This window comes from Berghia stephanieae, chromosome 8 (assembly GCF_034508935.2).
Source record: "Berghia stephanieae isolate SIO BIC M18660-M18661 chromosome 8, UCSD_Bste_1.3, whole genome shotgun sequence".
Classification (NCBI taxonomy): Eukaryota; Metazoa; Mollusca; class Gastropoda; order Nudibranchia; family Aeolidiidae; genus Berghia; species Berghia stephanieae.
Genome location: NC_088367.1, coordinates 24,805,996 through 24,833,895, shown reverse-complemented (window position 1 = coordinate 24,833,895; position 27,900 = coordinate 24,805,996). Strand labels below are relative to the sequence as shown.

General features: G+C 35.1%; 1 protein-coding gene across 1 annotated transcript; it reads left to right on the top strand.

The window, feature by feature from the left end:
- Nucleotides 1-33: 33 nt before the first annotated feature.
- Nucleotides 34-27,750, top strand: LOC144978420 (uncharacterized). Its single transcript, XM_078924444.1, has 10 exons — nucleotides 34-494; nucleotides 10,815-10,925; nucleotides 11,485-11,636; nucleotides 13,616-13,741; nucleotides 16,143-16,354; nucleotides 18,272-18,413; nucleotides 18,843-18,967; nucleotides 20,230-20,374; nucleotides 20,731-20,852; nucleotides 22,290-27,750. The coding sequence occupies exons 1-10, from the start codon at nucleotides 388-390 to the stop codon at nucleotides 23,988-23,990; spliced, it is 2,943 nt and encodes a 980-aa protein (XP_078780570.1). The 5' UTR covers nucleotides 34-387; the 3' UTR covers nucleotides 23,991-27,750.
- The last annotated feature ends 150 nt before the right edge of the window (nucleotides 27,751-27,900 follow it).

Sequence of the window (27,900 nt, the reverse complement as noted above, 5' to 3'; positions counted from 1 at the left end):
TTATCCGATTATTGTAATAACGTTTCTCACTCCGACTGGCTGGGCTGACAGCAGTCGCAGTGTTGTCAACAGATAATTTTTTTTTGATAACAATAACGCTTTTCAGAAAAGTCATAGATTATTATATTGCTGCTCTTTAGCAAAGCAAAGACAGATCAACCTAAATGGAACCAGCGGATTGAAATTGAAATAATATTGTCATGTACCAGTCTTAGCCTTCCGCTGAAACTTCATGCTTTTACTTTTTATACTTGGTATCTTGCCATATGATACTGTTGAGTTGTCACCGTTACAAGTTACGGTGTTTAGTTATGTTATAGAGGTCTACTGTTATTATTATTACTACTTTATCAATGAAAAGCAGATAAAAGTAAAAGTTAAATAACCATGTTATTAGCTTCTATCTTAAAATCGCTCCCAGTAATATTGCTAGTAATTTATATGTCTTCATGCTGTGCGAAAAATGCCAACGAAGTCGACACCACAGCTTACAGGCAAGTAGCCTACTTTTTCACCACTATTACTATTTGGAAGATTAAATGAATTAGCCGGAATGACTTCCGAAGTTTCACAGCACCTAAAGAGGGGATTTTTTGAGCGAGTTAATAAAAAGGATGGGCATGGTATTTGTAATGGGTAAATAAAGAAAGAACTATTTTTCAACTCCCTTACTTAGATTTTTATTCAATCTTTGATATTTATCCATCATTATTATCGTCATATATACATGCATCAATTTCATCAATTTTATTTGTTAATGATTATGAATCGGAAATACAAGAGCATATATTAACAACATGACATACAAATCAAATGAAATGATAATTGTCACCAGCGTGCCTTGAACTTGAACCCACGCAGTTCAGATCAGAAGTCCGATGACTTATCGACTGAGCTGATGAATCAGTTGACAATGGAAAGCTGGAACTTTGTGTCGCTGCTGCGCTGAGATTTTGTTTTAAAATGACAACACAATTCTAAAAATAGTTACTATTGAAAAATTATAATTTATTAAGACGGTTGATTTTTTTTTTGAACTTTAAAATTCTAAAAATAGAAACACTGTAATCGATATTATATCAATAAAATTGATATCGATTAATATGGAAGACGTTGTTTATGAATATGCAAACCCGAAATCGTACCACGAATTGGAAAAAAAAATTAAAAATGTATCCCCCCTTCTGAAATCCCATCCCCCATCCTTTATTTGATATAAATGATATAAATTTGATATAATATTTATGTGAAATAAATAAAAGGGAAAGTCCTAATTGTATAAATTCCCAAAAAGAATAACGAAGTAATCTACCACTTTCCACAAGTTCCTAGCAGTGAATGACAAAAGTCCCATTTGAAAAATATACAAAAAAGTATCCCCCCTCCCGAACCCCCATCCCCCATCCTTTATAGTATAGGGATATAAATAAAAGAGAAGAAATTGCAAATCAAAGACACCAATTGTAAAAATATTTTTATAGACCTGTAAATTCTCAGTCAATTAACTGAAATCAGTCAATTCGTCAAATTCAAATATTTTTAAAAAGGGAAGAAAGAAATGAATAAAGAAAGAATTCATGAATCGTAGTCGATTGACTGTAAAGTTAACTAGGAATGTTCCACAGCCCCACGCATAGCTCATGGGCCGTTTATATTAATGATGGATATATATTGCCAAGGCTAAGCGACGCTTTTTAGAATTGCCGTGTCTGAACACACCCCAGTGTATTTTCACACAGCCTTCGTGAAATTATTTTTTCACTTTCGAAACCTGTCGTAGCCAATTTTAACTGAGCCGCCGAGCGATAAATTTCACTGTTTCGTCTAAGCCAAAATTGACCACATTTACTTGAAGGACAGGAAAAGTATGAGAAAGAAAAATTCGAAACACCGGAAGTTCGTTATGTAGACACCTTCAAATCGAAAGTTAAATGATTGCTACAAGCACATCTCGATTACCTCATGTTGTAAACAAACTGGTTGACCGTTTCTAAGTTTCTTCACTGATTGGGTACCTAATTACAAGGAACAATGGTAAGTAGCCTAATTAATTCCCTCGCAATTTAGTTTTCTGCCATTGCTTTGCTCAAGTGAGCTTGCTGTTTACCTTTCATTTTGATTCTTTGGATTTTACCGCTACGACGAATTACGAAGAGTTTCAGTTTCAGTCAATTTTTATAGAGCTCATTTACAGGTCTATTTTTAACAGTAAAAAAAATGTAGATATCACTGTACATGCGAAAATATTCGATGTTATGAGCTAAGATCCCAAAAACTGAAGAAATATTGAAATAGTGGCTTATATCCGCTGTGAGCATTTGTCACAAAGTATGATGTGAATTAGTTGATGCCAGATATCGAACTGAATATACATTATCGATTATTAAAACAGACAAGTAGACCCAGTGACATAGGAAAACAGTATGGTCAGGGGCACTTTGTTTTCTTCGACGTGCAGCTTTAAAATCAGTGAATTCTAACTGAAATATTTCAAATGGATTTATTATGATTTACGTATGTATTACAATATAATAGAATAAAAGTAAAAAGTGTAAAATAGATTAAAGTTCATGACAGGTGAAACGTAATGTTTGCTGTCTACGAAACTGAATGGTAACTCAGTAGTAATGGCGTCCATTGTAGCCATAAAAGACAACTGACTCAGCAAATTATTTTTGAAATTAGAAATGATCTAAATATTTCTAAATATCAACTCTACCTCGTACCCCAATTCCGAATTGGGTTACAAATGAAGAATCACGCCGTGACTGTCAGTTCACGTTCGACTGTCAAGAAGGCTGGACGCGTCTTGTTTTGTCTATTTAATGCAAACCATTGTGTTAAATTTCCTTATTCTTATTGGAGTTTTAATCTGTTATTAGACCTGTGACATATCAATTCCCAGTGGAGTATATTATTAACAACTGTGAAAGTGGTGCTTAATGATTTAAACTTTTGAGGAAATTTTTTAAAGAATAACTTCGAATAAAAGGATAAAATGGAAGATTTGAACAGGGAACTTTCTACCCCCGCGAGGGAGAAAACTTAAACAGTTCCCATAACATCTCCCGAGGGAGTGTTAACTCATATTATTAACACTGTAAAAGTGGTGCTTAATGATTTCAACTTATGAGGAATAAATTCTAATTACTTCAAATAAACAATGGAACCAGATAAAGTTGAAGATTTGAATAGGGAACTTGCCACCCCCGCGGGGGAGAAAACTAAAACAGTTCCCATAACATCTCCCGAGGGAGTGTTAACTCATACAAAAAACCCAATTTCTTCTCCCGCGGGAGAGAAAAAGAGGGGTAAATATGGAGAATGCAAAAAAGACAGAACATACCATAAAAGAAAATTAGAACCTAACACAAAAACAATTGGAAATGAGACAATTAATGAGGGGCCATCACATTCGGTAAGCAAGGGAACCCACGCTAAAGCCCACGCCTCAAATTCGGAATTGGGACAACTAATTATGGAAGGCTTTAAGTCACTGACGACTCTATTAATGACTAATCACGACTCCAGTGAGCCGTCATCAAAGAAACAAAAGCCGAATGAGAACGAAAAGGGGGGAAAAGTCACGCACACTATAACCGCAACCAGCGACCTCGACGAATTAGAGATTCTCGAATATGATATGGTATACGAAGATGAGAAAGAAAAAGAGGTGGAAGAAAGTGAGGACGAAGATGAAATTGATAATGAAATAAAAGAACTGGAACAGTTTTTTAATGTACCGGAATCGTTTGGTGAAGACATTCACGGATCGGTGGCAAAGATAGTCAATAATGGAGTGTGCGCTAATGTCAACAGGGAAAAAATCAAGAAAGTGTTGGATAAACACCTTTGCCCTAAAAAATATCAAATTTACCTCAGATAGTAATATTTATTGGACATTGCAACTAAATGAAAGTCAACAATGGCTAAAAGCTTAAGTAATATAATAAAAGTGCCGTGAAACGAAGGATCTTGCCAATTAACGTTTTTGTGAGTGTAAGTGGACATTTTTTTTTTCCAAAGGAAGTATAATTTATTTTGTATTTTAAAAAATAATTGTCCAGGGAAACCATGATTGTGATTCACTTATCCAAAACGAAGTGCTTATTCGCAGTACTACTGCGAATAGTGGTTCCACGGCGTCATCACTATTCTCAGTAGTAGAAGTACTCTCCCATCTCTGAGAATTAGTTTTTGTCCCCTCGCTGAACACAACACTATTTTCTGTTCAAAATGGCATGTTGTCGAATAGCTTGAAGTTGAATGAGTGATTGAAACATTTTGTATTACTGAGTATTGAGATTTTGAACGTTTCAACTTTTCCTTCAAGTCTGAAACTTGACAAGATCGTGTTTTGTTTTGTTTTGTTTTTGTTACCCCAATCCAATCCATGAAAATTTCCCGTCCCCACCTCTCCAACTTGATCATTCGTTCACATCTTGAAATTTACCAGCTTATCTGTCAGATTACTTTTCGACAACAGTTCCATCCCTGTGTATTGTATTATTTACAGTTAGATATATTTTATAAAGTTCCAGGAATATCTCTCTCTCTCTCTCTCTCTCTCTCTCTCTCTCTCTCTCTCTCTTTCTCTCTCTTTCTCTCTCTCTCTCTCTCTCTCTCTCTCTTTTCTCTCTCTCTCTCTCTCTCTCTCTCTCTCTCTCACACACACACACACACACACACACACTCTCTCTCTCGCAGTTGCGCATGACTCGTATCTCAGTGCTCCTGCAAATTATAGAAGTTGCCATCAATAAACTACCTCTACTACTACAACCACCACCACATCATCATTACTACTTCTCCCAAAGCAAGGCATTATCAAAACTATAGCGACCACCACCACCTTTACATCATCATCCTCGTCATCACCGCTACTACTGCCACATCATCATCATTACCACCACTACTACAGCTACCACATTTAGACCGCAGGCTACCGGAACCCCCCCTCCCCCCCCCCCCCCCCCCCCATGTACACTTTGTCTGCCTATATATTCTGAAAGAGCAGTATCTTGACCACCACCAAAAAAAGTTATAGCCCAATATTGATACTCTTTCAGAAGTTATGCTGATTTGAAAACAAAGAGTTGCGGCCCTTAGCAAAAATAGGGGTAGGGTTGCTTAGAACAACTGCTGTGTGAATACTATTCATGTGATATGCATTATTTTTGCATCAAATGTAAGGGAAATGATTGCTGTAACTAGGTGCATTGTTTAGAAAGATCAGATTAAAACAATTTTGCCATAAAAGTTCATTTTTCACCATTTCAGAAATAAAAACGCATCTAACGAAGACTAAATAATAGACACTTGCGACAACTATAGTCCTTTAATCTATTATGCGCTCTTTATGAGCCTTAAGTTTTTAAAACTTTAGTATTGTGAACAACACCAAAATAAAATTAGAGGCTAAAACCCATACTCATTGGGGAGTTATTGCAATTTCAGAATATATGGTTAAGTCCCTTTGATAAATTAGGGGTGAGGTTGATAAAAATAAAGTGGCTGCTCTGTGAATCCCATTTATAAAAAATGCATAATTTTAGCATGAAATATAAGATAATTCATTGTTCTAATTTAGAAAATAGTTTAAAAGAATCAGATTCATACATTTTGTGATAAAAGTGCATTTTAAAAGTGAAACTGTATCAATATGGTAACAGATTTTAAGAAGATAATCGCTAAAATTCTTACACAAAGATTAAATAAGGACATTAGGTCTGCAAGATCAGGCATCTTTAAGTCTTTGAACACTAGTTTCTTTCTTCTCAATAAGGTACAGTCTATAACATTGCCTTTAGATTGTGTACTCTGTGTCCGAATCACTATCTTCTGCACTGTCAGAATCACTGATATCCTCACTGTCCGAATCACGGTCTTCTTCCCTGTCATCACCTTGTCCATCAGATAAACTGTCATTTTCTTCTTCATTATTGATATCACTAGGGACTATATCTGATAATTCATCTGGCAGGAAAGAACCACTGTGCCACTTGATATCTAGGATACCCGAACCATCACTGATCCATCCTCTACTGTCAACACTTGGGAGGTTGGGTACTTGAAGTGATGCTCCTCTCCAAATCAAAGTCTGGAAGTTTGCCCTGCTTATATGGAGTACAAGAACATTCCTACATGGAGGCAGCTTAGAAAGGTCTAGACCGCTTCTACATGAAAGAAGGTTTCCTTTGCTGCTGAATGTCTCGCTAACTTTTTCAAATCTTACACCATCACCTCTACCACCACTACTACGGCCATGCCCTCCACCAGATTATCAGCCATCAACAAACCATATCATTCGGAAATTGGTTAGCTATTCTCTCTCTCACAATGGTTGTAGAAAAATATCCTTTTTGTGGTCAGTCATTCTCACCAGTGGTCGTGTTATCTTTATGAAATATCCAAGTAATATAATATTAAAACAGTGAGTGAGGATACCCCTTTTATTCCAAGCAGATTAGTAACTACACATACTTATAATAATCTTTAGCACGATTGTAACCATATTATAACAATGACTATCCCGCACAAATCTTTGGGCCTCTTTTTTGCTCACGAAGTGCCCAAATTCACGTCAAAATATGGTACGAAGCCGTTTCTTATATGCTATTTTAAAAAATTAATTACCAGGCTTTTTATCAATAAATATGTCTGAAATTTGGTAGACAATTAGTAAACATGTCATTTTAGATTATGTCAAGCGACAAAACTCGTGCGATTACCAGAAAGCCGTTAAAAACAGATGTTTGCTCTTTTGAGTAAAATATTTCTAAAACCATCAAGAGCAGAGATTTTGTCGCAAATAAGGTTATAGATGCACATTTCATCTATTTATATTTCATCAGGATATGGTAAGTACTTTTCACATATTATCACAAAACGTCAACCCAATTTACGCTTCAATGGGTGAGAAGAGGAGACAGCCATTTTCCCGCCCCATCGCTTGACACGCATGTGACGTCTGCGAGGCAAGGCTGCCAGATGGCCAGACTTCCACCTGACCAAATTCGATTTAAAAAGTGACTAAATAGATACTCGCATGGTTTTCGCTACTAAGACTGAACCCCTTAAAACTAATGGAATTTGGCAAAACATAAAATTGAATAGACCAGGATAAAAGTCACTGAGACAAAAATAAATAAATAAAATTTAATAAAAGAAATATAATTCTATCTTTTGGCCACACGCGTGGCAATCTGGCACCTCTCCACCAAAGTCTATTTTTTGGAATTTTTTAATTTTGTGAAGTCATAGGGGTGCTAAACGTGTCGCTATTGTATTTTGTCTTACTCATCAATTGATAATTCGACTTTTTAACAATCTTTGACCCCTTTGAAATAGACTCATCCAATTTCTCTTTTCCCCACAGTAAAAAACACACACACGCTCTCTCTCTCTCTCTCTCTCTCTCTCTCTCTCTCTCTCTCTCTCTCTCTCTCTCTCTCTCTCTCTCTTTCTCTCTCTCTCTCTCTCTTTCTCTCTCTCTCTCTGAAATAACATAAGACATGGTCTCACGGACTATTTTGATTGATAATAATAATTTAGCAGGCATTTTTCACATCATTTGTGTGGGCTGTTAACAAAATATAACCCTTCGGAATTGTTCCAAATCATCAATATTATGCATATTTTAAAACAAAATTACAGTTGACCCTAGCCATACAGCTCTAAAACAATACAAGTTAGAGCTCTTCTGATGTTTTCACCATATTTTCTGAGAAATTTGCCCTAAAATTGCCAAGTTTCAATACCATATTCCATGTATTAAGAGAGATACAGCCACAAACCTATATAAAACGCTGGAAAAGCGTCCCATATTTTCCGTATTTTTTTCTCTATGTGAGTCATCCAAATAAATGACACCTTTGAAACTGCATAACTTTTTTATTTATGAATGGATTTTCAAAATTCAAATAGATTTTTACTCAGTGGAGATAGGGCTTTAATTTAAACGTAGCATTTCCCCACAAAAATAGAAAAAAATAATTTCATAGTCATTGCTACATATTATCTCTTGATATCAGATGTTTGACTGCCTTTTAAGACATTACTATTGTGCAATGTATTGTTCCTATAATTTGAGGTTTTATCCGTAAAATGTCTTTGAAATTTGAAATTATGGTAGGCCTGCCTGTTATCTGAACCACCAATACTATCACTGCCATCATCATTCCTACCACCACTACCACCACATCATCATCCCCACCACCACTACAACATATGATATGGCATTACATTGTCATGTAAGCTCAAGTGTTTGCACGTTTTTTTATATCAAAATATGAAATAGGTGTTAATAATAACCTCATAATTACTTTAGGTAAGACTGCAATTCACCCTTGAATCATATACCTATGATGTTCGCATGGGTGTACGATCCGATAGTGATGTCGTTTCTTCTTCTCTTTACTAGCCTATCCTGCTTCTTTGGTTTGTGATTGTTTTTTTGACAGGGGATATTTTTTTTTCTGTAAATCTTCTGCCTGTTTGTTCTTGGTTATTTATAATTTAGCTTATGATATCTTTAGGTTATGATTTTGATTTACATTTGTACTATTTTTGTTAGATTGCTTGTTTTTTTGTTTCAGCGGTCTCTCATATAACCTCAATTGTGTTGGAAGAGACCTAAAGCAACAAACAAACAAACAAAAACTGCAATTCAATTCATTGTGTGTTTGGGTTAGTCATGCTACACATTTCAATCTGGGCAGACGTGTTTGACGGTTTGCTTGTTAACAAACAACACTATGCTATAGTTAACATGTTTCATATTAATTGTGTCAGCTGAATATATAATATGTCCTAGTGTCGTCGGCAAATGTTGGTTAGTGATAGAAAGGGTTATATTGACTGCAAAACTATGGCCCGGTATTGTGTCGTTTGATAGGCTGCTTTACATGCAATGCCCTACTTGACAGATGTTTACGAGTGCCTGGCAGAGTCCTAGCAATAAAAAGAAAACAGTTAACTTGTGGGGTATGACATGAAAATTGGCCCAATTTGCCCTGATGAGGGAATACATGAAGCACGGAACAACTTGTGTGTGTGTGATTATCAACCCTTTATACGTATATTATTGTTGCTTTTTGTCACAATTCCTTCCTTAATTCATCCAATTATATCTACTTGCCTTTCACTTATCAAAAGAGCAGTCACAGCAATAGATTAGAACTGGTGAGGATGGGAGAAAATCAAAATCAAAACGCAATTCAAATGGGGGATTTTGCGTGATGAGTAGAGTAATACATAATGTCAATGGGCCTTTCTAAAGGTGCAGTTTTTGTTATTTCATCAGCACTTTTGGTAAATATCATAGGTGTAGTACACTGGCAAAACAGATTTTCATTTTGACCAGAATTTTTTTAAAAGAACAAACTTTAAACTAAATGATACAGAGGATTCCGTGTATATTCAACACTCTAAAAGTCAACTCCAATATCAGGAATCCACTGTTTTGATAAATTAATATGGTCCAAAAATCTCTTAAGCAAGATTAAGGTTTAAATGTTTGGGCGTTGATTGTTTTGATTTATCTTTATTTGGATTGAACAAGGCAAAATAGAAATAAAAAACATGTACACTGGCACGCCCAAGTGTCACAATATTATGTTAACAATTTTATCAGCCCAGCCTACCATTCAATATGTCCAAATGTCTTTTAAGCAAGATTAAGGTTTACAATGTTGGTTGTTTTGGTACATGTTTTTTTTTCCCAGTCTACGCCAGGCACACCCAAGTTTCACATTATTATGTAAACACTTTTATCGGCTCAGACCATAGTTCAATACATCCAAATGTCAATGGGCCTTTCTAAAGGTGCAGTTCACAATGACATGTAAAAATTTCCTCAGCCAAGTTAAATAAGAAATCTTAACGAATTCAGTGGTTAAAGATTGTAAGTCTTCCATATGACATTGTGTCGACTATTTGGTGTGTCACTGAATTTTTACAAATGTACACACCTGATAGATCACTGGTCGGTAGCACGCTTAATCTAATCAGAAAAAAAGAATACTCACTCCACCAATCAACAGCTATCACCATCACCACCACTGTCATCACGTTTAACATCAGCTCCACAACTACCACCAACAACACCACAATCATCATCATCATCACCATCTTCATCATCATTATCATTGTCATCGTCATAATCATCATCCTCATCATCTGAGGTTTTATTCGTAAAATTCCCTGAAATTTGAAACTGAGGGTTGGCACGCCTGGGCCATTGAAATTTCCATTGAAACTCAAACAAATTGTACCAAACAAACAAACAAAACAGAAAATGTGTTCTTCACAGAGGAATTTAACTTGACTTTTAGTTGTCGAGTATATTGCTCTCACCAACTGTAGGTCACGAGGTCATGCAACCTGGCGAGCAGGGGTCAACGGGCTACTTTTTCTGGTGTCTGCAGCCCAGAATTTGCTTGCGATCTGTTACATTTTATGTCATAAAGATATTATTGCAATATCTCAAAATAATTTTTTAAAGTCAAACAAAAAAACAAAACAAAAAACCTTACATCCACATATAGAAAGAAAGATATTGTTGGACAATTTTAAGTCAGGAGACCAACATTGATATCTCCCTAACCTCTACCATTATTTTATGACATAAATACCAGTACCATCAAATTAATATGATGTGTCTCGGCAGGTATTACTCTTTAAGTGACAACCATTAAAATCAAGATTTGAACTACTATAAAGACATATATAAGTGTCCAAATTAACATATCACAGTCATTCATTTAGTAAAATGCATGTCAGTACCCAGCCTAATTTGTAGTTATCTATTTCAGGGAGAAAGTAAAACGCATGTTTTATCATGCGTATGAAGGATATCTGAAATATGCCTACCCATATGATGAGCTGAAACCACTGACTTGCAAGGGGCACGACACATGGGGAAGGTTTGTTTTTGCAATTTTTGTCTTTTAATTGCCAGTTTTTAAAGAATCAAAGCTGTTGTGTTAATTCAGATCTTGCTCAATTTACTGAAATGAAAGGGGTATTAAGGAATATTTTTTGTTGTTGGAAGTCATATCATTGGAATTTCTGAGATAGAGAGAAGTGTTTGATTCAAAGTGAGGTAAATAGGTTAAAATAAAAATGAATCAATATACCGTAACCATGTTATGCTTATATATAAGCGAATATCAAAATTAAACAAGCTGTATTTATTCAAATTTATTATGCAAAAAAAAAACATTATTCAGGAATGAAACTTCCTCTGATTTTCCATTATATCCATTTTTTTTTTTACAAGTACAACCTTTCAAGCAAAAATAAAATTATATATATATATATATATATATATATATATATATATATATATATATATATATATATATATATATATATATATATATATATATATATATATGCCCTGAACGATGTAAATAATTTCAGGTTTTTATTAAAGAGGTGAGTTCCTATCCAGTCAAGTTTCATTTGGCTATTTTTTCACAGTTATTCCTTGACTCTGATAGATGCTATGGATACTCTGGCTGTCATGGGAAACTATTCAGAATTCAGACGCATTGCAAACCTTGTCATTGATAAAGGAGAGAACGCTTTTGATATGGATATAAATGTCTCCGTCTTTGAAACAAACATTCGTAGTAAGATTGGGGATTTTCAATAAGTGTTCAGTTGCAGAAGACATTTGTAGAATTTCTTTGTTCTTTACTCCAAAGATATAATTTTGTCGAATTAAATATAAAGAGGTGTCGTTGTGACTTCTTTTTAAAATTTGTTTTGTATTTATCAATGATTTTAAAAAATATTTCAATTGTTTTTGTTTTTTTCTTTTCTTCTTGAGAAATTGCATGCTTTGTATATATCAGGTGACCAGAAAAAAAGTAGCTCCGAGAAAATTTGAATAAAATCCCAAAACATCAATACAGTAACATCAAACTTTACAGAAGTAATAAGAAGTTTATTGGATTACCTGTTTGAAAATTTGAAGCAAAGCCATTGGTTGCAACAGATTGTTATTCTGGATGTCTCCCATTTCTCTCCAGACAAGTTTTGACCTGTTGCACAAAATGAGCAATAACGCATTGACTCGTGATGGCATTCTTTAACTCTAAAATATTTTCAAATTTTCTCACTTTGTCTTTTAAATATCCTCACAAATGAAAGACTAAGGAACTCAGATCAGGATTATTTGCTGCCCAGTTGTGCTCTTTCCCACAACTGATTAGTCTATTCGCAAAATGGGTGTTCAACCATTGCAGAACCATTCTCGCCACAAGAAGTCACTTCATCAGTGGGGACTTTCCACCTGTCCAATATGTACCCATTGTGGTAACGAGCCCGAAACCACAGAGCATCTAGTTGAACAGTGTGTTGTGGCGAAGCTTCCGGGTGGGTTTGCGTTGGTGCACGAGTGCGGTTCGAAATTTGCTGATTGGGTCGATTGTCATAACAAAGTAGTGTGAGCACCATTAGAAGCTGCTGTCACATGAGGACCTGCTCCATCTTGGTGAAAATATTGTCTTTCTTGATCTTCAACCCCCACATGTTGACCCAAGCTCCTCCAAAGTACTACCAAGTACAGCTCAGAGTTCATTGTTGAAGAAAAATGGACTGATGATCCCCTGATAGCTCTTTGCAGTCCATACTGTTATCTTTTTGTCATGCAAACCTTTTTCATTTACTTCACCAGGTTTCTCCCATCCCCAGAAAACAAAAGTTTTTACTGTTGACGTATCCATTGGTATATAAATGCGCCTCATCAGAGAACCATATCCTTCTAATGAATGTTTCGTCTTGATTGATCTGGTCAATTAACCAACGACACATGTCAACTCAAGCTCTAATATTTTCTGTTGTTAGCTGTTGATGAAATTGAATTTTATATACTTTTTAATTGTGTTTTGATATTGCTCTAAGCGATTCTCTTGGTATACGAACTGAAACACTACGCCGCCACACTCATTTCTTTGTGAGTTGATGACATTTTCATGCACAATGCCAACTTTTCAGCTCTGTGTCATTTCAATGAATGGCCCTACTTTTTTATATGGAGTTGTGGTTTTCTGGTGACCTGTACCTTAAAAACAATGAAACCCATGTTTTGGATTCTTGCAATACTTGGTAATTCATATTTGGTCTATCCTAAATTTTGTAACAAACAGATCATGGGTGAATTTTATTGTTTTATTGTATATTTTAGTGCAAATGCACTTAAGTTGTAAACTGTTTTGCCACATTTCAATTTATTTACAAAGAGACATTAATTTTTTTGCTTCTTGAAGGATATCCCATTTGTTCAATTTTGGTGTCAATCCATACTCAAACAAGGAAGTTATTACCGTTTTTCTGGAGCGACTTTTTTTTCTGGTTTTCTGGTATTTATATATTATAAGGATAATCACGTGATTTTAGGGTGGTTACAAATTTTTTGTTTTTTTTTATGCCACAATTCAACAGTATAAAAAGTATTGCTCTAAAGAGAATGATCTGTTATAAAGGTAATAACAATTTTTATTCTTCACCAAATCTGTCAATTTAATGAAGGTGAGATATTTTGGATATATATAGAAATATTAAAAGAATTCATGTTATTTACTTGTCCATTCATCTTCACTCCAAGTTGTTGGTGGTCTTATATCTGCACACCTGCTGATGAAGAGAGCTGGAATGCAACTGGAGGAAGGCTGGCCTTGCTCCGGCCCCTTACTTCGAATGGCAGACACCATCGCCCGCAAGCTTCTACCAGGTTGATTTTTATTGTTTTAGATACAGATTTGAACGTAGTGTAGTAGAAGGTCTCTGAACCTGGAGTTTGTTTCCTGTAGCATTGAACTTGGTAGTCAATAATGATATTTCATGGTTACAAAGGGTCAATATTATTTCATTGTTTTAATTTTTTAAAGATGTGGGTACAGTTTCATATTTCACATGATTTTAAACACAATTTGACATTTTGAATGTTTTGTATTTATTTCTCACTTAAAAAGTTGTAGTAGTTTGAGAAAGGCAAAGCCAAAATTATAATAATTTTATTCCTCTGAAACTATTTAAAATGAAATCTCTATACTACTAAAATAATCTTATTTATTTTTATAATTTTTTTTTTTACTTGGTTATTCTGAGCGGCAATACGGAGTTATAGTTAGACACCGAAGCTCGCCTAACGAACGACTTGCCCAACACGTGACCATTTTTTTTCTCGCGTCCTCTCGTCTAATCTCGTCACTCCCGAATAGAAAGAGGAGGCGGAGCTCATATGATATAACGCAATGAAAGTTCTGTCCGATGACGGGTGGGGGGATATCACCTCTCCAAAACTTACCTTATTATATGAGATCTTGAGATTCTTATCCAATCATCGATTGCTCGTTTGACAGTTTGCTTGTGAACAGTTAGGAGACCATCTCTTGATTTATGGGCAGGCGGCTTTGCGTAAAGGCAGTGAGTGTTGTATACATCAAAGAGTACCGCTGACCGATGGGTAAATAGTGGTTGTGTAACCCAAAAGCCCTGCCATCTCGACTGCAAGGTCTTGTATGTAATAGTTGCGTCACCATCTCAAGGCTCAGGAATTAATTAGTGAGCTGATTCAAACAATGTGGGTTTCAAATTTATCGTATACGTAATCATTTGGAAGCTACAGAGAAAGGTGTTTTTGTGTAATCCCTTTCACACACACACACACGCGCGCGCGCACACACACACACACACACACACAAACATATACAAACAATACACAAACAATACACATCCCTGGTCATCTATTGCCTATATTATTAATGTTAATATATACATCCCATGCTGATTGTCACTACCCCCCCCCCCCCCCAACCATTTCCACCATCCAAGTACCAGCGGCCTTTTCTCTTTGATTTCGTATCATGGTCTACCCGAAGCCCAACACCTCGATCGTTTGTGGGTCAACCCACCCCCCCCCCCCTCCCCCCACCTTCCCCCGTAATCAATTTATAATTTTCTCTCTGTATAGAGCGCCACATGCACAATTATATACTATTGAATGACACTGACCTTGCCCCTCCCCTAACACAAGCCAACAGCAACCCAAGCTATCCTCTATCACGTGACCTTAGATCCGATGCTGCATACCGCTTGAGAGTCTTCACTATCCAGATCTCGTTCATGGTCACGTGAGAAGGCTATATCCGTTCGGGTTCGGCGTTCGGGTTCGGCGTTCGGGTTCGGCGTTCGACCCGATTTCGTTAAAAGCCTAATAACTTGATATATCGATAAAATAGTAGGGGGTGGGGGTGTATAAATAGCAATTGATAAATTTTCATTTTCATTGTTTTTATTTTTAAAATATGGCAATAGCTTTTCTTTTTTACACGATTTTAAAAAGATTTTGACATTTTGAATTTTTTATATCATTTCTAACAAAAAAATGTGTAATGTGAGAACAGCAAAGCCAAAATTATAAGTATGTAATTCCTCTGAAACTATTTAGGATTAAATCTCTGTACTACTAAGAAAAAGATTATTTTATTTTTTACTTGGCTATTCAGACCAGAAATAGTTTGATTTATAATCAGGAACAGCAACAAGGAAGGGCGACAGTCAAAATTTGACCTTTTGCATTTTACAGTTCAGGAGAATAAACTGTACAAGTTGCCCTTGCATCAATTTACATATAAGTTAGAGCTTATTTTATTAGAGAATAAACGGAAGTTAATAAACTAAAGGGTTTGTTATAAGTTTCTAACAGCACTCAGCACTCAATGTTGGGTCAAAATAAATATTCATGTTATCAGTAATTCATAGCTTCCATTCGTTCTTTATTATACATATTTGGTTCGTACTTCAGTGTTGTTCAGTCCGTTTCAAATAATCAGCCTTCAGGGGTTTTTTTGTTTTGTTTTTGTGTTTTAAAATTTTTTCGTTGCTCTCTTTTGTAAGGAGCCTCTTAGGCTCAACGCTTTTTGTGTCCATACTTCTTAGTTTTATTTCATGTCATTTTATTAGTGTGTTAATAATTTTACCTTAAGATGGTTGTTAACTGGACAAATCTGAAGTTTTAATTGTTTTTTGTTGTTATTAGGGGGGGGGGGGGGGTTGCATTCCTTTTTTGCATGTTAGCATATAAGTTAAGTGTTGAAGTTCAACAACTATTTCATTTTTATGGATTGCAGCCTTTGATACCCCAACGGGAATGCCTTATGGGACAGTCAACTTGCGTAATGGTGTTCCTAAAGGAGAGACTTCAGTCACGTGCACAGCAGGGGTTGGGACATTCATTGTAGAGTTTGGAACACTTAGTAGACTTACTGGGGATCCAATATTTGAGAAAACAGCAGTTCGTGCCATTCGTAGCTTATGGAAGTACCGGTCATCTCTCGGGTTGGTGAGTTTGAATGTAGAGGTTTTTTTATGGTGGAGTTCCCTATTATTTAGAGGATATTTACAAAAACAAATAGTCAAAACATTAGCATTTTATGTTGAAGTGTTAATGAGTCAGGACAAGTGCAGTTAGTGGCATTGCAGCATTACTCTAGCCTTTGTATTGGTACTCATAGGTCCCTGGTTCAAGTCCTACTGATTTTTTTTGTACTGTGGGCAATGGGGAGTTCTTGGGTAAAGCTTTTTACTCATTCTCTCAAAAGACCCAGATGTAAAATGGGTGCTTGGCTGGTAACAGCAATGCATCAGTCAAAAGAAATAGTATAATTACCTCGAGCACCATTGTAACCATATGCTCTTGATACAGACATTATTATTGCACAACGTATTGTTCCTGAAATTTGAGGTTTTATCTGTAAAATGTCCCTGAAATCCGAACCACCAATACAACCACAACCATCATCATTCCTACCACCATGTCATCATCCCTACCACCACTACAACATATAATATGGCGTGGCACTGTCATGTAAGCTCAATTTTTAAAATGTTTTTATATCAAATATATAATAGGTTTTAATAATCTCATAATTACTTAGGTAAGACTGCAATTCAATTCGTTGTGTGTTTGGGTAGTCATGCTACACATTTCAATCTGGGCAGACATGCTTGACATTTGCTTGTCAACAAACAACATTTTGCGACCGTGTCAGGTGAATATATGATATGTCCCAGTGTCGTTGGCAAATGTTAGTTAGTGATGGAAAGATTTACATTGACTGCAAAACTCTGGCCCGGCATTGTGTCCTTTGATAAACTGCTTTACATGCAATGCCCTACTCGACTCAGATGTATACGAGTGCCTGGCTGAGTCTCAGTAATAAAAAGGAAACCTAACAGCTGACTTGTTAGGTATGACATGAAAATTGGCTCTATTTATCTGATGAGGGAATACATGAAGTATGTAGCAACTCATTCCCCGAGAGCATTGCCACGACTTATGTCTCAGTATATTATTGTTGCTTTTGGTCACAATTCCTTCCTTAATTCATCCAATTATATCTACTTGCCTTTCACTCATCAAAGAAGCAGTCACAGCAATAGATTAGAACTGGTGAGGATAGATGAAAATCAAACGCAATTCAAACAAGGAATATTGCGTGCTGAGTAGAATAATGGATAATGTCAATGGGCCTTTCTAAAGGTGTAGTTTTTATTGTTTCATCAGCACTTTTGGTAAACATCATAGGTGTAGTACATTGACAAAACAGATTATTTTCATTTTGACCAGAATTTTTAAAAAGAACAAACTTTAAGCTAAATGGTACAGAGGAATCTGCATATCGTCAACACTCTAAAAGTCAACTCCAATATCATGATTCCACTGTATTGATAAACCAAGATAAACGTGTTTTTTTTCCCTAGTGTACGACAGGCATGCCCAAGTTTCACAATATTATGTAAACAATTCTATCGGTCCAGCCCACCATTCATTACATCGAAATGTCACAATAACATGTAAACAACTTTATCAGCCGAGCCCACCGTTAAATAAAAAATCTTTATGAATTCAGTGGTCAAAGATTGTCTTCCATGTCAACTATTTGGTGTTTCACTGATTTTTACAAATGTACACGCCTGATCGATCACTGGTCTGTAGCACACTTAATCTTTCAGAAGAAACAAATACTCACTCCACCAAACAACGGCTGTCACCCTCATCACCACTGTCACCACATTTAACATCAGCTCCACTACCACCACCAACAATACCACAATCATCATCATCACCATCATCGTCGTCATCATTATCGTTGTCATCCTCATCATCTGAGGTTTATATTCGTAAAATGTCCCTGAAATTTGAAATTGGGGGTAGCACGGCTGGTGTGATTGAAAAGTCTCATATTTTTGTCCCCAGTTAGGAAATCACATTGATGTGAAGACTGGGAAGTGGACGGCCCAAGATGCTGGAATTGGTGGAGGCGTGGACTCGTACTTTGAATACCTGGTCAAAGGGTCCATTTTATTTAACTTGCCAGAGTTGACGCACCTATTCAGAGGTTGGTTTTAATTAGAACAAATAACTCCCTTGTCCATTTTTCCTTAGAATTGGGAATAGCTAACTTATTTGTGTGCTTGTGTGTGTGTGTGTTTTGTTTATTTATGTGGTTTGATTTTTTTCAGTTCAGTTTTTATAACTCTGCAAGAAAATGGAAACAACTGAAAGAACGACTGCGAAAAGGTAAAATCTGATCCAGTGACTCTAATTGTCATTTTGTCATGGAGAACCAAGTACCATAAACTGAATTTAAGCTTTTAAAGTTTAGAATAAAAAATTTAAGATTTAAATAGTTTGAGAAACAACATTCATTCTTCTCAATGGGGCATCATACATTGATTCCAACAACATTTCATAAATAGGACCTAGGTAACTATGATTTTTATTTTTTTTATTAATATGTTGTTTCCAAATGTTTAACTTCTTTCAGAATTTGAGGTCTCTATCAAGAAGTATTTAAAGAAAGATGACTGGTACATGTGGGCCCAGATGACGAAAGGTACCATCACCCTCCCAATGTTCACCTCCTTGGATGCCTTTTGGCCCAGCATTCAGGTTAGTACGTAAAATATGTTAACCTGATTTTGAAGTGTAAAAAAAACAAAATTTCTTCTTTCTTTTCCCATTTGCTTTTTCTCTGAAAATTTTAATCAGTGGTCCCTTATGAAATTTTTTGACCCGTTTTGTGGTCTTCAACTTAATATCATGATAGACTAACAAAAAAAAAAAAACACATCAAAGATACCAATGTTTTTTTTAAAAAATGATTTGCAGGATGCACCTGTTTTGCAGAATTTGTTTTGCAGAAGTAGCTGGCATCATTGTCAATCATGGTAAATGTGTCGTCATGACCAAATGATGCAGTCTGCATGATCGAGTCTGCTGCTCTTCATTTTCAGAAGCTGATTTTATTCAAGAATTAATCAGTTAATGTAACAATTTGGTTTTTGTCTTTAAATAAATTGAATGGAAATGACTATCTATCGTGTGGTTTAAAATCCTTTATTAATGTTAGTAAACTTGTCCAGCCTTTCAGAGGTTTCCCCCCCCCCCCCCTAAAAAAAAAAGACTTTGCGGTCCCCAGTTAGAGAACCACAAGTTTTGTACATACATGCAATAAATGTTGCTGTTTGAAACTTGAAGAACTGAATATACTGCACAACATAGTTTTTTAAATTAAAAAAATAATTAATTGCACACCTTTTATAAATTTTTAATTGTTCTATTTTAATTACTTAGGAGCAGTCTATTTTCTGTACTATCATCGTTTTGTTTATTTACCTTACCAATGCCAGTCTCTCATCTCTCATTCATATTTATTTATATTCATCGTGTGTCGTTGACAAAGGGGAAACCCTATATGTCCACATCATCTGTCTTAGTAAATTGAATTGAAGCTTCCATTTCATTTGACTACTGTTAGTTAGTGCTTACAAGTCACACTTCTATTCAACATTTAGGCTGATATGGTCCGTCTTCAGGGTAACCAATACAAGGGCATACATATAGCCTTTTATTTTGTCACTTATATGCTGACAAAACGAATGTTTACTTTATGCACTGCTTTTACTCAGAGTAAGCTCTGTACTGGTGAAAGTTTCCTATGTTCATTCTTTTTCTTACTTATTTTTAGGCTCTTTTGATTCAAGAGCGTCCCACTTAGTGTTAGATTAAATCCGTATTTATATGTTTGTCCCTACCATGTTTTCTTTTTGTGCTTACTGTTATGGCCTTACTTTGTTGCAAATGCTAATCAGCTCCTTAAAACTTAATATGATCTTTTGCTTTTAAAACAAATAAATTATTTGCTATTGCAGATGATGTTGGGTGATGTTGATGCAGCGATGAAGACTTTACACAACTTTCAAATGGTGTGGCGTGAGTTTGGATTCACACCAGAGTATTACAACATCCCCAAATCTGAACCTCATAAAGGAAGAGAGGGATATCCACTTAGACCCGGTAAGGATTAAACATTGTTGTTTATTATTATATAAAGAAAAGTTGGCATTGGTTTCAAAAAGTGAGGAGTCTGAATAAGACATTTCGGTTTATCTTTTCAGTAGGTCAATGCCTAGTAACTAGTGTCTTACAGTGATTAGAACCATTAGTTTAATGAGATTCAACCCAGCTGCCCATTTTATTGGTCAACTCCACATCCTTTTATGCTTGAAGTATGTAATTCACATGGGGGAAAAAAAAAACCACTGTATAAGAGCATGGTACTAAAAATAATTGATGTGCTTATACTAATGAAATGTTTATTTTATTTTGAATTGTCTTTTATTTGCTTTTTTTTTTTTTTTTGTCGCATTAAGAATTGATAGAGAGCATCATGTACCTCTATCGTGGCACCAAGGATCCATCACTATTACAGATGGGAGTAGATATCGTGGAGACAATTGAAAGGCAGGCCAGGACAGCATGTGGATATGCCACTGTGAGTAAACAACCAAAATGTCTTGTTTTTAGCCCTCAAGTCAAATGCAATCCTAAAACCTGTATTGATAAGATATACATTTATTGTTTGTTCTGTTTTGTTTTGTTGTTTTACTTCTTCTTGTTTTTTTCTTTTTTATTCTTTTTCAGTTTTTTGGGGTTTTTTTGGTGCGTTTTTTTATTATCTTGCATTAAGTTTAATTTCATTTTAAAGTAAATCATTTTTCCTATTCATCTCACAGCTTTTATTAAGAGATCCATTTGGCTCAAATCCTAAAGACTAGGTGGGGTTCCTGACCTCACATATTGGCAGGGAGGCACTTACTATGTCTTCTATCCTCCCTATATCTGTTTTCCAACATGCTTCTTGTCTTTGTCTTGGAATGAGATTACTTGGTTTTGTCCCGGTACTGGCTGGGAGGAAAACGGTCAAATGTATAGTTAAAGTTTTTGGGAGATATTATTTTTTGTCTTGTAAATCATCTCTCTGTTGTGCACTGTTTTATTTGTGTTTTACATATATATGGTTTGTAAACTTTTGAGTGTGTTACTCTTGGAATCTACGTCTGTTTCCCTATTTGAACTACTTCCCCATTGTCTTACTTTTTCTTGGTTGCTTTATTTGTAATTTTAGAACTTTTTACTGGCGCTGATATGACCTAAATGTGTTGCAAGCGACGTTAAACTCTTTAAAACAAATCCAAAAGAATGACTACTAAATTTGATGGGGAGTGATTGAGTCTACAGCTCAATCTACCAGAACGTGTAGTCAATTCAAAATATGTCAGTGATTTTAAGAACATTCATGATGATCACTTCAATAATCCCTGAAGAACTAAGAAACACTGCAGTGCCCTCTGTACTAAAGTCACAACAAGATCTTTGATGCTTGAAGTATACAGTAGATTGCACATATAATCAATTTCTAGAAAGAAAGATAAATTGATGGAAATAGTGAATACAAGTCTGTCTCATTTTTCTCTTTAACATTTCAATAAGATAAAGCTCTACTGATATTACGAACTTTTATCTCTGTCTCAGTTTGTTATTATATTCAAGCCTTACTTAAAGTTCATGAAGTTTGTCTTCAATAAGATAAATTTTGTCAGTAAGCATTACTGAGATAGAGTTTATCCTTATTTCTACATTTTGAAACTGACAGTAACAATGGCTTGTTACCTTTTAGATCGGATGCTGTACCATTGTAAAGTACCTTTGGCAAGATCTAATTGACCCATCTACCCAGTTAGTGCTTGGCTGACAGAAGAAATATGATTTAAAATTGCGAAAAGAAAGAATGAAAAACTGAAAAGATTTATTATGACTTTCAGGGCTCTACTACCAGCTCCTCTTCTCCCCCACCCCCCTCTTCACAAGTCCTTAAAGCGTGTGGTAATAGGGAATATTAATACTCTACCATTTATTTTTTTTCCACCAGATAAAAGATGTGAGAGATCATCGTCTGGACGACAGGATGGAATCATTTTTCCTGGCAGAAACCGCCAAGTACCTGTATCTCTTATTCGACACAGAGAATTTCATCCACAATAATGGGAGCCATGGCCAGGTCGTTGAAACGCCTAGTGGTTCCTGTGTCATTGAGGCTGGGGGCTACATGTTTAACACAGAAGCGCACCCCATCGACCTCGCTGCTGTTCACTGCTGCAGTGCTAAGAAATTAGAGGAGGATAAGATCCTAGAGGATTTTCACTCAAATCTCGATCTTCTGTCCTTACTCAATTTGGTAGACAGTGAGGATGAATTTCTCGGAATGACAGATTGGAGAAGTAGAAAGAATAAGAAGGAAAACAGGAAAAATTATGGCCATAGTGATGATTTTAAACTGAAAGAGGAGATGAGTGATAGTCAGGAAGAAATGAAAAGGGAACAAGTATCCAGTACTAGTAATGATGGTGATGATGTTAATGATGATGTTGATGACGATAATAAAAACAGTAACAATGATAATGTCAATAAAAATATTAATGATAATGTTAATAGTAATAATAATAATGATTATGATAATATTAATAATGATTATCATCATCAAACTGATGATGAAAGTAAAATTAAATCAGTAGAAATTTCTCAAGATATAATAAGAGGGGATGATAAACAAACTTCACAATTTAGAAATGATAAGGTACCAGGAGTGAATCTAGAAGTTTCTCTGCCATCAGGACCATTAAAACCTGACGAGGACAAAGGCAATATTGAAATGAAATCCAATCATAAAATGTTGACAGAGACAAACTTGTCGGAGATGCAGAAAAATGTAGTAAAAATATTGATGGAGAGTTTGCATGTTGACACAGAGGATATGAATTATGTTGACATTGCTTTGAAACTGGCATCAGAGTTTAAGGATACCAAGTATGAGAAAATAGCAAAATATTTGGTAGAACAGCTGTTTCTAGAAAGCATGGATGAGAAACGGAAAGCCAAGGAGGAAGGTGGAGATGTAAATCTTATTGACCAAATGTTTTCAAATGAAACAATTAATGTTATCCCCGCAGACTCTGTAGGAAATGAAGCTGATTTGGAAAAGTTGTTATCAGATTTAATCGTACAAAGAGAAGGGAATAATGGGAGTAAACATGACGTTAACCTCAATAAGGGTGTTGGTGTGGACAATCAGAAAAGTATAGAAGACGAAGGTGATGACAGTCAAAATTCGTCCAGCTCCAGTGACAACTCTTTGTCACAATCAAAAAGCACTGAATTTTTTTCTGATGAGTTTGAAGAAGACGATTCTAACCCAGCTTTAATCAAATTTAAACAACATCTGGAAAATCAAGAGAAAGAGGAGGTAGAAATTTTAGAAAGTAAAAGGTCAGACTTTTTAGAAAAAGCATCGTTTCTTGAAAATAGAAGAGTCAATATATTGTCTCTGACCAAAAAGTTTATTAAGATTTTTACAAGTATATCAACTGGTAAAGGATTTGGTTTAGAAGGAACTGAAGAGGAGGCAGAATCAAATAGAATAACACAGGATGGCTCACCTAGTTTGAATAATCTGTATGCTGTTCTAGGTAATCAAACTCTCAGGTATTTTGATAATCCTGGCATTATGCATTGTCCAGCTCAACCATTTCACAGTCGGCTGTCAGTGAATGGTGAATTTTTAGTGAATGAGTGAATGTTTTGAATGTTTTTTTTAGATGGAAGTTCCCTGTTCTGGAGCTGTTTGCTGCTCATACAAACATGCAAGAAGTAAAATGTACATTTATAAAGCGCATTTTTGTTGTTTTCATCATGATTCATTTCCCACATCGGGTCATTTTGTGAAATTAAATCTCCATTTCATTTTTCTGAAAAGCCAGTTTTACTCAAATCATTACAATATCCATATCAGCCTTTTGTTAGGTACCCATTTACACTTGAGTTGAGTGGGGTACTGGTGTAAAGTGGCTTACCCAAAGATATCATAAAAAGGAGCAACGTTTCCAATCAATCATTCATACCTATTATGTCCTTTGCCACGCTGACTATTGCTAAACACTGTGATAAGATGACATGAGTTTCATCAGTTTGTAATCATCTGTTCAATATTTACTTTTGTGACTTACCATTTTAAATCAGTATTTTTTTCAGGATGACTCAGATATTATATCAAATATATATTTTATTTATATTTCATTATATTATTATATAAAAGAATAAGGAACTTGGGGTAAGGTTTTTATCTTTTATTTAGGGAATGAATGTAGTTTCCTGAAGTGCCAGAAACTAGAATTTCATATTTCTAATCATATGTCTACTTTAAATTCAGTAATCGACATCTGGTTCATCCTGACATATTATTGATTTGGTATGGTTGGTAACGTTTTAATGGGTTAGTTCTATACTGTGTCCAGGTCCAGTTGGCCTCCCAATCGTGGGCAGGAATGTCACTTGCTGTGTCTTCTATCCCCTTTTTTATGTTTTGCTGAGTTACTTTCTCTCTTTGTCTTGGACTGAGATTACTTGGTTTTGTCCTGGCCCTTGCTGGAGTCCTTGACTGAAAGGGAAACCGTCAACTGTATTGTGTTAGTTTTGGGACGTGATATTTTTTTTCCTTGTACATTATCTTTCATTTATGAACTGATCGTTATATTTTTGTTTTGAATGTATTTGAGTATGTTCCTCTTGGTAGGATCCTGTGCTTGTGTCTGGATGAGACTTTTAGGTGATTTCAAATTAAGTACATTGTTACCGTGCTCTTGAAATCTACACTTGTTCTCTGTTTGAACCAGTTACTCTTTGTCTTACTTTTTCTTTGGTGCTTTAATTGTAATTCTAGAATTTTCCGACTATCTCATTTTCTTCATTTCACTGGCGCTGATATGTTCTAAATATGTTCCAAGCGCCTTAAGCCCCTTAAAAATAATTTAACAGTTAGGTCTCAAATTGAGACAACATCAAAATGCCATGGATATTTTGGTTTTTTTGGAACTCAGTGATTACAAATTATACATCTATTACTGATACCATAAGAAGCATCAGCTGATTCATCAGTTTGACTTTCAAGATCACTGGCTTCAGGGCTAGCGTCAGTCGCTTCTAGAACTGGCCAAACTGGACTTGGGCATGGTATAGAAGTTGCCCCTTCATTCCTCATATGTCTGGATGAGTGTGTGGCTGAATATTATGTTTATGTGTGTCGTTGTTACAGCAGTAAATACATGATATATTAAGCATTTTATTTCGATCTTTGAATTGTTCATTCAAAATCATCTTATTTTATGGCAATATCTTATGTACATACTGAGGCTTTTACAAAATGGGACAATTATGGATATAGTATGTGAGGTGAAATCAATTATATTTTGAGTGTATTATGTATGATTATTGTCATGTTATTATTTAGGATTGTATGATATATATGTGTGTGTGTGTGTATGTGTCTTTGTAATTTGTAGACCATTACATTGTACAGTGCCTCTGAGCTCCTTGGTGGAAGTTTAGTGCTATACAAATCAATTATTATTATTATTATTATTATTATTATTATTATTATTATTATTATTATTATAATGTGTCACTTTTTGTATTTTTTAAGTTAACCCTCTCCTTACCACCTACCATAAAATCGTCACATTTGTAACGATACAATGAATATTCAGATTTGTTTTATACAGATCAAAATTTGAAGAAAAACCTTAGAAATTTTTATTTGTGAACATAATTTTCTATTGTAAAGCTCATTTCGTTGCACAAAAGTATTAATGGTTTGTACTTGATTGCCTTTGAGTTTACAAATTCAATTTTTGTGTTGGGTCGGTATGACATTTCAGGAAAAATCCTGATCATAGTTGGTAGGTTACTAGAGAGTTAGGTGATGTTAAGCCTGGTCAGCGATGTGTGACTTTGATTGCACAACTGACTTCACCATAGTGTCCTTGATATTCAAAATCTCGCTGGACTTAAGTGTAAATAAGAAGGTCACCAAACTGGCAACTTTTCTCATGTGAAATGGAGATTTTTTTCCCTATGGTTGCTGGCAATACAACTGAAGAAGTAAAAGTAGCCCATTAGGGCCATGAAGCCGGAGTTTATCCTGGTTTCTATAGTGTGATATTGACAATAGCAATAATTTGCTGATCTTGGGATAGAACGCTTCTTTATTGCAAAGTACTTTCTCCCAGATCTAACAGATCCAGCTACCCAACCATTGCTGGGTGGACAAGGTGGTCTGAAAAAAAAAAAACAACTGAAGAAGAAGACAACATGTGAAGCATTATGAATTACATTGAATGCGCTGTTTAGATATGCATTTATCTATTCATGTCATTAATTTAGATTATTCCTAATTATTTATTTGTCAAGGGGGGAGGGGTGAGATGGCTGAGTGATTAAGGCCTTACACTGTGACCCAGAAGGTTCTAGATTTGAGCATTGGTTCAGGCACTTTTGTATGTTTCTTTCTCAAATTGCTTCTTTTTTTTTTTTAGACAAGGGAGATTCCTGTTGACATCAGACATCAGTTTGATGGGTTATCTTTTTTCGTTCATGAAATTCTAGGTGATGGATTCTAACTTTTATATTATTTATTTTTTTGTTCAGGAAAAAAAAAAAGAATTCCAATAAGATCTGAGGCTATAATGAAAGGTTGCTTTTATAAGATTACAACACAAAATGTCCTCATTTATTATATTCAAGAATTTTTAAATGATCATCAGTTTCTCATCAACGATGACAGATAACTTAAGTACTGAGTTTAATTTAATTTTTTAATTTTTATTATTTATTTATTTATTTATTTTGAATATTCTTTTGTTTTATGGACGTGAAAATAGAGTATTATTTTCCCAAATTGATTTAAAATGACCATGCTAACAAAATTTGTATATATGGAACATTATGTTTAATTTTGATTCTTGAAGCATGCACGTCTGTAAACAAATTTCCTTTTCATGGAATGAATAGAGTATTGTCTTATCTTATCTTACTCCTCTCGACTCATGTGTGAATGAGTACCTGGGTACAGGCAAAGATAGAAATTGTAAGATTTGTAGTCCAAAAAAAATGCAGCTTAACATGCAACTGGTACTGTATGGTATGGAAATATGATTCCACATTTGCCTGCTGGGGGTATAAATGAGTCATAGATGAGAGGATGGTATTGTTAACATCTCTCATTGGTCTTTGGTGTCTCATTTATCATATTTTGTTTGTAAAGAGAAAATCTCAAACATCCACATATTTGTCTTTGCGAATCAAATGAAAAATTCTATTCCATTTTATTTTGATTTATTTATACGAACATTATGCAGCAACATTTGCATTATATTTGATCTTGTGATGAAAGATGAAAATAGACAAACATCTTTTTTATGGTTGATGAAAAAAAAAAAAGAGAAAAAAGGGTAGTCCTTGTTGAAATCGAGTTATGAATAGAACTTAACAATATGAAATAATGATGCCTTTGTACGAGTTATATATTGATAGATATACATATTTAATGTGTGAAAGATTGAATGCTAGAAGAATAGTGCAACCACTGTTGGGATATTATCCAAGTCTGGCTCTTAATGTCTAAGTGGGGTGGATGGACCGGGGAGTTCAGT

Excerpts from the sequence above, each read along its gene's own strand:
- LOC144978420 (XM_078924444.1), top strand. The coding sequence starts at position 388 with ATGTTATTAGCTTCTATCTTAAAATCGCTCCCAGTAATATTGCTAGTA. Across the intron at positions 10,926-11,484 it reads GGGCACGACACATGGGGAAG|TTATTCCTTGACTCTGATAG; the intron begins GTTTGTTTTTGC and ends ATTTTTTCACAG. Across the intron at positions 16,355-18,271 it reads ACCGGTCATCTCTCGGGTTG|TTAGGAAATCACATTGATGT; the intron begins GTGAGTTTGAAT and ends TTTTGTCCCCAG.